The sequence below is a fragment of the Cupressus sempervirens genome, chromosome 4 (genome assembly GCF_028749045.1).
Source record: "Cupressus sempervirens isolate cs-2001-9-10 chromosome 4, ASM2874904v1, whole genome shotgun sequence".
Taxonomy (NCBI): domain Eukaryota; kingdom Viridiplantae; phylum Streptophyta; class Pinopsida; order Cupressales; family Cupressaceae; genus Cupressus; species Cupressus sempervirens.
In genome coordinates, this window is record NC_143121.1 from 231578154 (window position 1) to 231593296 (window position 15143).

At 37.3% G+C, this 15143-nt stretch overlaps 1 protein-coding gene across 1 annotated transcript in view; it reads left to right on the top strand.

Annotated features, from left to right (window-relative positions):
- Positions 1-527: 527 nt before the first annotated feature.
- LOC149560847 (ankyrin repeat domain-containing protein 2B-like) overlaps positions 528-15143 on the top strand; it is a 45245-nt gene continuing 30629 nt past the window's right edge. The window contains exons 1-2 of the mRNA XM_089824845.1: positions 528-753; positions 3150-3298. Of these exons, the coding sequence (XP_089680971.1) occupies positions 741-753; positions 3150-3298 (162 nt within the window). The 5' untranslated portion in view covers positions 528-740. The remainder of the gene's footprint in view (positions 754-3149; positions 3299-15143) is intronic.

The following is a 15143-nucleotide window of genomic DNA, read 5'->3' on the forward strand; positions in this document are numbered from 1 at the left end:
TAGAAAGGTACCTACTCTCTTCGGAGGAATAATGTCCTAGCTAAGTATGCATACTTACTCTTTAACTCAAATCAAATTAATATCTTAGATATTACATCAAATTTAAATAAGAATTTGAGCATAATCTCCTTGATACAAAGCAAGATCTCTATGAAGAAATAATTGAACATCCCTTATACAATGCATTTAGAAAGGTACCTACTCTCTTCAGAGGAATAATGTCCTAGCTAAGTATGCATACCTACTCTTTAACTCAAATCAATAGTAAGAATGGGAGAAGAAGAGGTGGCATTGGGATAGCAACAAGTGGCATCACAATGCTCTCTCTATAAAGGAGCCGAGAGAGTGAGGGAGGCAGCATATGGAGATAAGATTTTTATATCATGGTCTCTATACATCCATGTCATCGACTTTGGGAATCATCCCAAGAGATTGATTTTCTAGTGGCATAATAGTCTTCACAATTAATCTTTTGTCCTATTATTTCTTTAAAACCATATTAAAGGAAAACCTTTCGGAAGCGAAGGGAGAAAAGATAAAGAGAGAGAATCAGCACATAAAACGGAGCGTGTAGGGCTTCAGAAACTTTGGGTATAAGCGACGTATCGTCATAAGATCCGTCCGGAGTGGAGGTTATTAAACATTGTTATAGCTCGTGTAAGGAAGCAGGCCACGAAACTGCCTGCGGTTAGACTCTTCTGCAACTTCTTGGAGGGCTTATCTGAAAAATTTAGATCACAATGTCCTCTGCAGGTGAATGTTTTATTGGTTTCTAATCGTGGGTATTTTAATTTTGATGATTTAAGGTTTCTAGTAGTCGTTTTCATTGATTGGTTCGGTGGCTCTGTCTGGATTGAGGGTTTGGAGAGGTTAACAATTAGTTTTAATCACAATTGCATCTGTAGCTATTTATCCAGTGGAGTTTTCAGAGTGGGCTTTGGCTTAATATTTGACGTTTCAATGCTTATGTATGTTAGTTTCATTGATCTGAGTTGCTGGATGAATCTGTATGAATTGAGGTTTAGGAAAGTTCATTAGATTTTTTCATTCACAACGGCGCGTGTTCGTAATATCCTATTGATTTTTTGCATGGTGGGTTTTTTGAAAGATTTGATGTTTTTAAGGTTTGAGATTTTGGTTTTCACTAATTGACGGATTCAGGTTTCAGAGAGGTGTGAGTCTTTGTGCAATCACAATGGCTTGTGCAATGATTCCTTACTGAACTTTCGTGCTTCTTTTAGGGTTGTATGTTTGACGATTCAAGTCTACGATATTCAATTTTCTTTGATCGCAGTTGCTTCTTCTTCTTCTTCTTTTTTGGTTTGTATTGAGGTTTTTGAGAGCTTATCAGTCTCCTTCAACGCAATGCTTAGCTGCTGGCAATTTTTGAGGGAGGGTATTTTTTATGTTTTTCATTATAGTTTTAATGTGTAGAATTAATGCATATTGGGTTTATGACCATTTTAAATAGCTTTTAGTCCAAATGTTGCTAGCATATTTCAACCGGGTGTGTGCTTCGATTGGATTGTACGCCAGTGTTCCTTCCTGTGTGAAATGAGGTTTCAAGGTTTTGACATTCGGGAGAAGAGGGTTAATATCGTGTTTCAATACTAGCCTGATTTTAGGGTCTATTATAAATGCATGCTATGGGTGTTGTTGTCATAATGTTTGTCTTGCGGGACTGTTTTTTTCGAGGTATTGTTCAAGTGCAATCAATTCTTGTTGGATCTCTTATTTGCTGAGAATAATTACGTGAGTTTTTAGGACAAGAGATTTTAAAATCTGAAATTATGCGATTGTCTTAGGTTAACTAGTAATTTTAAAATTAGGTGCTTTACCTTGAGTTATGTTTTGCATAATTTTTTTTCGTTTATAGTGTTTACAGTTTGATTGCCATTTCATTGTTGTTAAATATCAGTTTGTATTTTTATTTTTTGAATGAGGTTGGACATCCATGCGGTGTTCAACTTGATAGTTTGTGCCATAGTGTTATCGCCAGTTTTTATGACCTTACAATTGTGCTATCAATCTAACATAGGTTATTTGTGTCTGTCTAATTTATGCTTTAATGTGTCTTATAGTCTGGAAATCATTTTCGGCCAATCCTTTGCATGAGCCTTTAAACATTGATTTAGACAACTACGAGTTTTTGGTTGCTAAATTTCATTTGGCTTGTTGATCTGGATCCATTTGCTGTAAAGGCGGATGTCAATGTATGTGTCTGGTGTATTTTGCTCATATTAATTTGTTCTGCATGGGAATGGTAAACTGTTAGTTTCAAGAACAGTTGGACGTCAAGTGGTTGAAATGAAGTGATGTTAAATATACAATTGTGTTCACTCACATAATTGCAAATTTGTCTGGCATGCCTAAAATATGTTTTAGCCTTATTTTCATCTTTAAATTAAGGATTGACGTTTTCAAATTATAATTCTTCACAATTTCTGCTCCTACCCATGTCATTCGTGCTTTCTAGTATGCTTACACATGATTGCACACATATTTACAAAGTGCATCTGTCTTAGTTGATCATGGTGGTTCTTGAGGAGTTAGATTGAGATCATTCTTGACATTTGTTCATCTATTTGCTCCAATATTAATATGTTATTGAAATCAAAACACAATTCATGCACATGACAAAGCAAGTATAGTCTACAGTAATTCTCTGTTTTACATGTTGCAAAACTAGACTTTGTATCCTGCATCTTTACTAACAGGATAAGTAACAGCTTTTCAATTTTCAATAACTTTTATACAAAGTTACAAAGACCAGAACAAAGAATCTACAACACTCTTCAAGCTCATTTTTACAAGGACTGCAGGATCATCCAATTCAATAATTTTTAAAGTTTTCAAGGCATTTGAACAAGATCTCTCTACAAAAATGAATCTTGTGTGGTTTGGTTGTGCATGCGGTCTTTTTGTTACTGCCATAAGCATGTAACAAGTACTTGCAATTTGTTTTTGATCAAAAAATAATGTCCCTACTCTATTAAATAATTGTGAACTTATTTCTTTGGGTTCTCTGAGGTGTTCTTTTGTTTGCATTTATCTTGAAGCAATTTAATGCTTTTAGTTTAATTTTTAGAGGCATAACATTTCTAACTATACCTTAATGATATGTTGTTATTGGATTCCATATACTGTAGAGAAGTCAAATGCATCTGATAACAAAAAGGCGAAGGCACAGACACCAAAATCTGCTTCAAGTAGTGGACATGGAACAGCCACATCAGAGCCAGAAAAGGGAATGCCATCAAATGCATTTGATTTCTCTGCAATGTCTGGCCTGCTGAATGTATGTAATTCCTTTCACAATAACCATTGCACTCACTGTTATTTTTATATTTTAGGCATTCTGAGTTTTCATTTATGTATGAATATGTAAATTCTATTTTTATGCACACTATCTCTGTTCTTTATAATGCATTTTAAAGTATCAGGAAGTGACCAGAATATTCCATTTTTCATGCTTCCAAAATCTGGAGTCACTTTTTGTTTATGGACGGAACATTAAAATTAAAGATAATTACTGTAGCAACGATTTAATTAATTGGAGTGAAGGCTTGTTGAAAAAGAAGCAAATACATTTGTCAACCTACTAATGTTATATTCATGAACTCATCTCTGATTTTCTGGTTGCTTTTCTCTATTAGTGTGAATAATCAGTGATCTCTAAGATACATGTCATAGTTTTACTATATGAATGAAAAACGCTAAGCAATACAGATGATTTTCTATGAACTGTTTCCCTAGTGGTGTTAACTTTTATATCTACATGTCCGAAGTGCATCCTGAAAGATGAACTAATCCTTTATGCAAAAAAAATGTGGTCTGCAGTTGTATCTGCATATTTCTTTGAGTTGGTAATTTGATATCACTGTAATATTTATTTATGGATATTTATATGCTGTCCAGTCTTTGCAACTGTCCAGTTGCTATGAGAAAGCAGTTAGATGAGTAGGAAAACAAATCAAACAGTTTCTGTTCTTTGTGGCACTATGGGTCATTTATTTGCTTCATCTACTTTTCGCCTATGCATATTTTCAATTGATACTAAATCAATGTGTACACTGTTGTTCTCAAGCCTGTGTTTCTTCCATCGTTTGCTTCAATTGGTCAGCCTTTAAAGGCATGCCCCTGTCACGTTAAAGAAAAAATTGCAGCTTAACACCTTGATTGCAAGCCTTGAATGTGGGTTGAAGACCATGAAGAAAATTGCACATAACCTTGGTATTAGAGGCAAAGGATCAATGATGCCCACTTTTGGCGATGGATCCATACACAAGGCTGCCCCCTCTCGTTAGAACATTTTGTATCATAAGCCTGCTACTGAGACCCTCCTTGATTTCACAAAACTTATATAAATGACCAAAAACTTGCCAACCTGATGCTGGAAACAAAGGTATCACTCCCTTAAGCTAGAGACACCGAGATGAAATTGAAAGCATGATTATGAGAAAAATCACCAAACCCTTTTGTAGATAAGCATGATGACTCAAAACAATCTGCAAGAAGCCACGATTTTTGTAGAAGAAATCAACAAAACTTTGAAACTGAAGTTTACAAAGTATTGTTTTTTTTTTTGGAAGAGCAATGAAAACCCCAAAGTAAATTTTGTGTGATTTTTTAAAATAAAAACTCAACAAACAAAATCCTATGTGAACAAGCAACTTCGTGAATTAGATAACCTAGAAATGATTTTTAAGGAAAAAATTTGAAAAAAACCAAACGCAAATCTTGAGGCGAAAAATCAATCAAAACCCATCACTAATTTTCATAGTAAATACTTGCTTGTTAATAACAGAGACCGAAAGGTCAATTTATACAAAAGAAAGAGACGATGTTTCCTTAGGAAACGATCGTAAAGAATAGAAACATTCTATTCCAGAGAAAGCAAAAAACGAAAGCAAACTAAAGCTAAAGATATTTACAAGATAACCATTAACTAATAATAGACGTCTTATCTATTATTGTAATACCCTCCCTTAATGGTTAATCTATCTAACACACCAAGCTGTCCTCTGAATTTGACAAACTTATCAGGACCAAGAGGCTTGGTGAGAATGTCTGCAGTCTGATCTGAGGTAGGAACATACTGCAGATCTATAGTCCCGTCTTCAACCAGCTGTCGTATGTAATGACAATGAACATCCACATGCTTGGTTCATTCATGGAAGATTGGATTTCGTGCTAACTTGATAATGCCTTCGTTATCAACAAACAGAGTAGTCGGTCTTGCTGGTGACATCTGCATATCCCCAAGCATCCGACGAAGCCAGACAGCTTCACATCCTGCCTTAACAGTCCCTCTGTATTCAGCCTCTGTAGAAGAGAGAGAAACTGCCTGTTGCTTCTTGCTAGTCCATGTGACTACACCGGATCCCAAACTGAACACATATCCAGATGTTGACTTTTTATCATCAACAGAGCCTGCCCAATCTGAATTTGTGAACCCACTGAGTTTAGGATTAGAACTCCGAGAATACAGAAGTCCATAATCAGAAGTGCCCTTCACATAACGAAGCACACGCTTTGCTGCCATCCAATGATCAGCCTTAGGAGCTGTCATAAAGCGTGAAATATAGCTGACTGCGACGCTGATATCAGGCCTAGTAGCAGATAGGTAGATGAGGCTGCCTACTAGTTGCCTATACGTAGTATCATCAACGGAAGGAGAATCATACTTGGCTGATAACTTGAGACCTTTCTCCATAGGTGTAGATGCAAGTTTGCAATCCTGCATTCGGAATTTGTCTAACAAAGCCTTGGCATATTTGGACTGAGAGATGAATATACCAGAAGAGTGTTGCCAAACTTCAACACCTAAGCAATAATGCATGAGCCCAAGGTCAGTCATATCAAAAGACTGGCATAAGTGTTGTTTGATTCCCTGAATCAAAGATGCCGAACTGCCAGTGATGATCAGATCATCCACATAGATAACCAGAAGGATGATGTCACTGTCAGTAGTCTTGATGTACAGATTTGAGTCTGAAGAACTCCTCTTGAAGCCTTGATCACTGAGGTACGTATCAATCTTGATGTACCATGCCCGAGGGGCCTGCTTCAAACCATAGAGAGCTTTTACCAATCTGAGAACCTGATGGTCTTTACCAGCAACCTTGAAACCAGGAGGCTGCGTCATGTAGACCTCTTCATGGAGATCACCATTTAGGAAAGCACTCTTTACGTCCATCTGATGGACCTTCCAGCCAAACTGTGCTGCCATGGCTAGGACTAATATGATGGTGCTCATCTTTGCAGTAGGAGCAAAGGTCTCCTCATAATCAATGCCCTGACGCTGAGAAAAGCCCTTTGCCACTAAACGAGCTTTGTACTTATCCAAAGTACCATCTGATTTGTATTTGATTTTGTAGACCCATTTGCAGCTAATGGGTTTCTTCCCTGGGGGAAGATCAGAAAGGACCCAAGTGTTGTTCTTCAGCAGGCTCTGGTGTTCAGATTGCATGGCCTGTTCCCACTCTGGAATTCCTTTAGCCTCGGAATATGTTTGAGGTTCAAACACACTGTGAATGTTGGCCATAAGAGCAAAGTTAACAGAATCTATAGTTTTGCTCTTTTTCTGAGTAGTTCTCCCATCAATGAGCTCATCATCATGAAGATCAGCAAGTGTCTTAGCCCACCACTTAGGCCAGAGAGGAGAATGACCAACAGTAGTACTAGGAGATGCTTGATCAGCAGGATCCTGATCAGAAGAATCTGGATCAAACTCAGGTGAAGCATCTTTAAAACGAGGTGATCCTGCAGGAGAAGCCGGAGGTGTCTGTACAGGTATCACTGGCAGGACTGGAGCTGTAGGAGCTACTGGAGCCCTCCCATCAGGTGGACCTAATGGAAGCCGAACTCCCAAATCATGAACCTGCATAGGCTGGTCTGCTGGATCAGGAACAGGAGAAACAGGCATGAATGGTCCTCGCTGCTCATCAAAGACTACATCGCGGCTGTATATGATACGAGATGTCTCAACATCAATAAGGCGGTAGGCTTTGTGAAGACTGCTATATCCAGCAAGCATCAGTTTTTGACTCTTGGCATCCAACTTGGTGTGTGAAGCATCAGGGATCCAAACAAAAGCAAGAGAGCCAAAAACCTTCAGGTGACTGATTCTGGGCTTGCGACCTGACCAGGCCTCTTTCGGAGTTTTAGCTTTGACCGCCACTGTGGGTGACCGGTTCAACAGATAAACTGCAGTGTTAACAGCTTTTGCCCAAAAACGCTTCGGAACATGTCTGTGTTCGAGCATGGAACGAGCCATCTCGGTGATTGTCCTGTTCCGACGTTCAACTACATTGTTCTGTTGTGGCGTGTGGGGTGTGGTGAACTGGCGTTGGATGCCATGTGTATCCAAGAAGCTGGAGAAAACATTAGAACAAAATTCCCCCCCATTGTCTGATCTAAGAGTAATAATAGATTTCTCAGACTCTTTTTCAACTAAGGGTTTAAACTTCTGAAATACAATAAATGCATTGGATTCTTTTTAAGGAAATACACCCACATTTTTCTATTGAAATCATCTACAAACAACAGAAAATACCTGTACCCAAGAACAGAAGGAGTGGCCATAGGGCCGCAGATATTAGCATGAACAAGCTGAAGTACTTGAGAAGCTCGCCAAGAATCGCCACTGGGGAAAGGTGTGCGATGTTGCTTCCCAGCCTGACATGCGTCACAAACTCCAAGGTGTTGGGTTTGAATCTCTGGCAAACCAAGAACAAGCTCATCCCGAGCAAGTTGTGAGAGATAATGCACATTTAAGTGCCCATATCTTTGATGCCAAAGTGTGCTGATGGAAGATCGCCGAGCAGCCATAGCTAAGTCCTGAGAATCACCAGAATCAGTAAGTCTGAAAAGACCATGATCCTCAAGACCAACTGCAACAGTAGACTTAGTCGCCCGATCAATGATGGTGCACTGATGTGAACTGAAGGTGACTGCCGAGTGTGGAGAATGTCGTAGCAACTGACTGACCGAGAGGAGATTTAGTTCCATCCCTGGAATGTAGTACACATCAAGGAATACGAGCTTCCTCCCAACAGACTGAATTTGAATGTTGCCTTTACCAACAACCGTGTACTCTTCTCCACCACCAAAGATAACAGAATCTGAATAAGGCTGGTAGTCAGTAAACCAGTCTCTACGGTAAGTGAAATGTCGAGAGGCACCTGAATCAATGTACCAGGCAGATGACTGCACATGATCTGCGAGTCTTTTAGCCATGAAGGCGTAAAAGGCAGATTTCGCCTGCTCAGTGTGCTCTGCACTGTTCGCTTTGGGTTGCGAACCTGATTGCTTAGACTGGGCAGCTAAGCGTTTCCGACATGTGACCATACTTGTGGCAATAGTTGCATTGAATGTTCTTCTTTTTGGTACCATCAGATGCTGGAGCAGAAGACTGCTGAGATGGTTGCTGAAACTTGCCCTTATCCTTCTGAAAGGATTTTGCAGCAAAGGCTTGCTCAGTGGAGGTGGAACTGGAGCTACTACCGAACTGTTGTTTCCACCGATCTTGCTGAAGTAGCAGGGTGCAGAGATCAGTGAATCTTAGATCAACACCAGTAGATGTGATGTTGAGAGTCTCGATAAAATGCTCATAGGAATTTGGTAAACTCCGAATAGTGATTACCATAATATCCTCTTCCTCCATCTTGCGATTGATGGCAAGTAACTGATCACGGATTTCCTGAATCCGATTCAGGTGTGCCTGGAGCGAGGTGCGCTCATCCATGACAATAGAAAACAGAGTGTTTTTCAGAAAGAAGGCTCTGCTCTTGTCGGAAGTCTCATGAAGACCTTTTAGATGTGTCCAGATTTCGGCCGCTGTCTTGCCGGATGGAATCTGAGAAAGCTGGTCATCAGCTATGGATAGTTTGAGAAGCATTACTGCCTCTCGATTATTCAGATCCCATGTATCTTGATCAGGACCCGGAGAAGTCGGACGCTGCGTAACACCTAGAACAAGTTGATCGGTGTTTCGATATTCGAAGATTGCGATGATGCGCTGCTTCCAGGTTCCATAATTGCGACCATTGAATTTGGAATTATGCTCGAGCAGAATATTTGTTAGAGATGCCATGGCACGTTTTTTCAATGAAAAACTGTGAAAATCTGTGAAGGCACGTTCTTCAAGGCAAAAATACGGAAGACCCAGAAGAATCAGAGAATGACCCAGAAGAGAGCTCGAAAAACCCAGAAGGAATCTCCTGTCATTTTCTGAATCCGCTGGCTCGGAAATTGAGGCACAAAAATCGAGGCAGCCAGAAAAAACGGACAACAACCCAGTTGCGCTCTCGAAAAACCCACCAAGAATCTGCAAACAAAATTTTTTTTCGACCCCAAAAATTAGGGTTTTGAAAAAAAACGGCCCTAGCTGAAAAAAACTTGAAAAAAGTTGAAAAAACTTCAGATTTCTTGATGAAAAATGGTCGAATCTGCTTCCCAGCAAATGATTAGAGACTGAGACATTGCAAGACAGAGTGTGACCTCCAAATGATGGCGGATTTGCAAAGGTTTGTAAAAAAAAACGCAGAGCCGCGATTGATACCACGTGAGCTTGCTGAAGAGAGAAGCCACGATTTTCACCAAACATAGAGCCGTGAGTCTGAAGGACCAGACAATCCGTGGTAAAAAATACCAATAAAAAAACGCGATTTGCAGAAGATGTTAGGCAAAAGAAATTGCGATTTTTAGATACCAGCTAAGAATGGTACAAAATGACCACAATTTTCATGCAATTTGCAGACCCGTAATTCGGGAATTTCTCCAAGCAGAAAACCCTAGGTGGGTTTTGGAGAATTTAACTGAAATAATTTTGGAAAAATTTAAACAAATAATTTCAAGAAGAAATTATAAATTTTTCCGAAAAAATTTAAGTATTTAGCTTTGATACCATATTACGAGGTAATTGGTAAATACTTGCTTGTTAATAACAGAGACCGAAAGGTCAATTTATACAAAAGGAAGAGACGATGTTTCCTTAGGAAACGATCGTAAAGAATAGAAACATTCTATTCCAGAGAAAGCAAAAAACGAAAGCAAACTAAAGCTAAAGATATTTACAAGATAACCATTAACTAATAATAGACGTCTTATCTATTATTGTAATAAAATCTTGAGGTGAAAAATCGATCAAAACCCATCACTAATTTTCATAGTGATAAATTACAAAATCCATCAAATAAAATTATAGGTTTTTTTTTTAATAATAAAAAACCCTCTTTGAACCAAACACAGAACCCTTGAATCTGCAGAAAAGGGCCTTCCCAAAATCTTGAACTCTCCTAGTGGGGGAGTCGGACATGCTCTGATTCATGAAACTTGAAATTGCATACTTGAATTAACAGATTTGTTGGGTACATACAGCAACTTACAAGAACTTCAAAATGAAGCTAAAGTATTCTAAAAATAGCAGGCTTAAATAAAATAGCAAGTCAAACACCATTAATAATAGATTCTGTAGAGGTAGCTAAAAATAGCAAGTAACTAAATAGTAGAAGAATCTAAAATATTCTAATACTCTTTGTTGTCCTCTTTGCGAAGTCCCTGTTTTTTCTTTCTTCTCTTCATACATCTCTTTCAAGAGGATGTTCTTCTCAAATCACTCTTGTTCATAAGAGATACCCAATTGTTCTCCTTCTTCAGGATGGCATTTTATCTCGGCTTTATCCATTTCAATTTTCCACTTTTCATTTTCCTTCTTGCCACTTCACACAATCTCTTTCCTTATGATCTTGTAATGTTGTACTTTGCTCTAAATTCACAAATCCAAAATGAAACGGGCAAAAATGTAGTTAGAGATGTAATTCTTACTCGAACAAGTTGATCTAAGCTATATAAATATCCAAAGTTTGAATTCTCATATGAGGTTGATCTCTTAGATTGATTCCCTTTATCAAATGGAATTCTTCTGCAACGTCTACTCTTATCTGAATAATGCTCGTTTGTTATTGCTCCTCCTTGTTGACTTGGAATGAAATCTCCTTTATTGGTGAAAGGGTCACTGCCTCTCATTAAAATTGAGTCACCTTTTTTCATTGTTGCCTTAAAGAGAAGTATATAGTTACCCAAATTGCTCTCCCTTGAATGTTCTTTTCAAATGAATTATTCTCCTCTTAACATCTTCTAATGTAGGGAAGAAACACACCTCTTCATCATGGCCACCCATTGCAAAGATCACAACCTTCTGAATTACCACCCTTTGGATGAGTCAAAACACTTCATCATTTATGCCCTTTGAAAAAGTCACATCCCTTCATAATTGTACCTCTTTGAAAGTGTCACAAACTTAGTACCACCTTTTCAAAGAGTCGCAGCCCTTCATATGCCCTTTGAAAAAGTCACATCCCTTCATAATTGTACCTCTTTGAAAGTGTCACAAACTTAGTACCACCTTTTCAAAGAGTCGCAGCCCTTCATAACTTTTGCCTTTTGAAGAAGTCACATCTTTATTTTATTCTCATTTTTTTATTTTCTTCTATTAGTTCTTCCGTGCTTCACACCTTCCCCTTTCTCTTCTTTTCTCTCTCCCCCTTTCAAATGTAATTCTCTTCTCCCTTATAATATCTTATGTTTGAGGGAGTTGCAACTTTCCATTTCATTAACCTAACTAAATTTAACTATGCTACATATTAGTTTTATTATTTTATATTTTTAAAGTTAAATTTTGTTTTTATTCTTTTATATTTTTTGAATTTTATTATTATTTATTGGTAAATCCTGTTTCAAAAAGGGGACATCACAAATTTCTTCCCACTTTTTTTGTCTTTCTTTTCTTAAGTGCATCCATTCTAGTTTAAAGTCCCTTGTCATTCCTTCCAAATAAAATTCTTATTGGTATTTACATGACCCATCTCACCCTATTCTTTAAGGTTATCTTTAAAGACTAAGAAGTCCTTCTGCAGGTGCGAATTTCCACATGCAGCAAGTTCACACATTTCAGACCACTGACTTTCCAATTCAAACAAAATAAATGACTTTCCAATTCAAACAAAATAAATTTACTATCAGGGAAGCAATCTACTTGATTTCTAATATTTCGAACAAAAATCTTTGCTTTAATATATCATTCATTCATTGTTCTTCACACATTCAGTCATACTTCTTTGATACCATTTAGATGCAGTACAAGGATGGGAGGTCTTATGAACCATAGTTTGCAGACTTGGACTCGGAGAGTACTCGGCAAGCCCAAAATTTTCAACTCGGGAAAAATTCGGCATATTCTTGACAAAAACTCGGGGAAAACTCGGCAACTTAGAAAGTACTAAAATATAAAATCTCTTAAAGAAACATATTTTTTTTTGTAGAATACAATTATAAAATGTATTAAATTAGCAATTGACATTTCAATAGAGAAATTGTATAGTTTTATTGCACTAAATTGATTTGAAAAATGCATCTAATCCAATGTTTTCCCTGCATCAACATGTTTACCGACGTTTTTTAACATCTATAAATATGCGGGAGTTAAACTTGAGAGTACTCACCCAGCAGAAAAACTTGAGAGTACTCGACAACTCTGACAGTACTCGGAGAGTTTGCAAACTATGTTATGAACTACCCATCTAGGTAACCATAACGAAACATACAAGTTTATATTATACAACCTCATACAGCAAATTGAAGGCTATTTTAAATGATTTTAATTTAATTTAATCTTGAACTTACGAATTTGTGCCAAGCAACAAATGCTTGTTGGCAATTACGCTCGATCAAAATATAGAATGTCATTAATGGATTTTGGCATTACAAATGAGATCTGATATAAATTTCAATGATGACTTAAACATTCTATTTCACTCAAATTGGCTGTTCGTTTCTTCTCTACAGATGTTGCCTGAAAACAGCATGCTCTGCCTTTACTTATTCTTTTTCTACTCTGCACCTACGTGTTGGATTGCTCTTTGCTTGGAGCTGCCATTTTAGAATTTAATTTACTCCTATATGGTTACCTAGATGGGTGGTTTTATGAACCACCCATCTAGGTAACCAGAATGAAATATACAAGTCTATATTATACAACCTCATACAGCAAACTGCAGGCTATTTTAAATGATTTTAATTTAATTTTTTCTTGAACTTATGAATTTGTGCCAAGCAACAAATGCTTGTTGGCAATTATGCTCAATCAAAATATTGAATGTCATTAATGGATTTTGGCATTACAAATGAGATCTGATATAAATTTCAATGATGGCTTAAACATTCTATTCTACTCAAACTGGCTGTTTGTTTCCTTCTATACAGATGTTGCCTGAAAACAGCATGCTCTGCCTTTACTTTATTTTTTTTCCTACTCTGCACCTATGTGTTGGATTGCTCTTTACTTGGAGCTGCCATTTTCGAATTTAAATCACTCCTATATGGTGTTTGGAACCTTTGCAACACACTATCTGCAAATTATTAAAACAGTGCATGAATGTAATTTCCTTCTGCCTGTAACCTGCTCTGCAACAAGTTTGGCACCCAATAAACTTTTGCAGCTGCAAATGGCGTTGGATTTTGTGCTTGGAGGAAAATTTTACAATATCATTATTTATCTAACATTGTGATGTGTTTTCGTTTTACAACTCCTGTCTTTTGGCGATTTGATTTAAGCTATTTCTTTCTACAATTCGTCAATTACAAGCATTTTGGACCCCAAGAAAAATAATCCGGACCTCAATTAAATATTTCTATGCCCCATATGTGTTCAAAACATTTAGAGCATTAAACTGCTGGCCAAGATAATTTCTATAATTTTGTGCTTAGAAAGTGCAAGAAATAGGCGCCCAAAATTGCTTACAGGAAACCAAAAATCAAACAAATCAAATATTAAAATTAATTCTTTTGGGGATGCAGGATTGCTTGACACCTTGTTTTCTCCTACATCAAGAGATTTTTCTTACTAACAAATGAGAAAAATTATATTGTTGTATATTGAACAGTTAAGTATGTTTGATATTTAATTTCCACCACAAAAAGTTTGAAACTAGGCTCCTTAGTGGCATTAACTCACTTTCTCATCAAATGATGGTCACACCTCCTACAAATAGTGCAAGGAATTAGAGACACGCATTCTTGTGCAATATGTCCTTTCCTCTTGCAAACGAAACAAAAGCTAGAAGACTCTTTAGCTTGCTTTTCATATGCCCTTTTTCCTATTGAAATCTTTAAAATGCTCTTTCCTCCGATAAAGGTTGCACTATTAAGGTCTATCAATAGTAGGTCCATTTGAAGCTCTTATCTTCTAAGTGTAATGCCATTTATGACAATTCTGGCCTCTAAAATAACGTGTCTTAGATAAATGTTTACTTGATAAGGCTTTAAATTTTGATCTTGGGTATATTTTGAGGTGCTTAGCTTAATTGCTTAATGCTGTATAAGACATTTGCAGCCTATAAATTTTGCTTTTGGAGTACTTTTTCTTAATTTTCATCTAAATATGTAAATCAGGGAGCCAGATTTTGTTGACTTTATTTCAGAGCTTCTCAAGATTGGATGGAGAGTTCAAGAAGTTTTGCCTTCATTTGTATTAAATTTTACAATTAATGGCAGTTCTGAAGAGAACTTTTGAATCCAAGACAACAAAGCACAAACTATGATCTGCCTTTGAGGATCTTTGAGGATTTACTATTCATTCCCCAAAGTTATTGAGAGTCCAAAATAAATGTTCACATTACATGTTGTTTTACCCTGCAAAGAAAATTTAGATATGAGGAGAACAAGAAGAATCAATTGAATATGAGGACACTGTCAAATGAGCATCTTTTTGGAGCAGTTTTTGACCTGGCAGAAGTAGCTGGCACAAATAGGATCGGCTATGACATATGAAAGGAGAAATGAATGGCAACAATGTAATGAATCCAGATTCACCTAGGAAAAGTTGGAAGAACATCCTTCTGACGTATCTGATGTTGAATAACTCTCGTTTATCACCATTTAAAATTAGCTATTTTCAAGGTTCTCTGCCAATGAGAAACCTTTTGGACCGAAATTTGACTAAGAAGTAATATCAGCATAAATACGTTAGGCTAGGCCATATAGGTGGCTAAGAGAATGGCAGCAATCATAGAATCCATACTCACCTAAGCGTATCAGGAAGATCTCCTCTGCAGCTGGCAGTGAGTGCTACTAGTTCATGG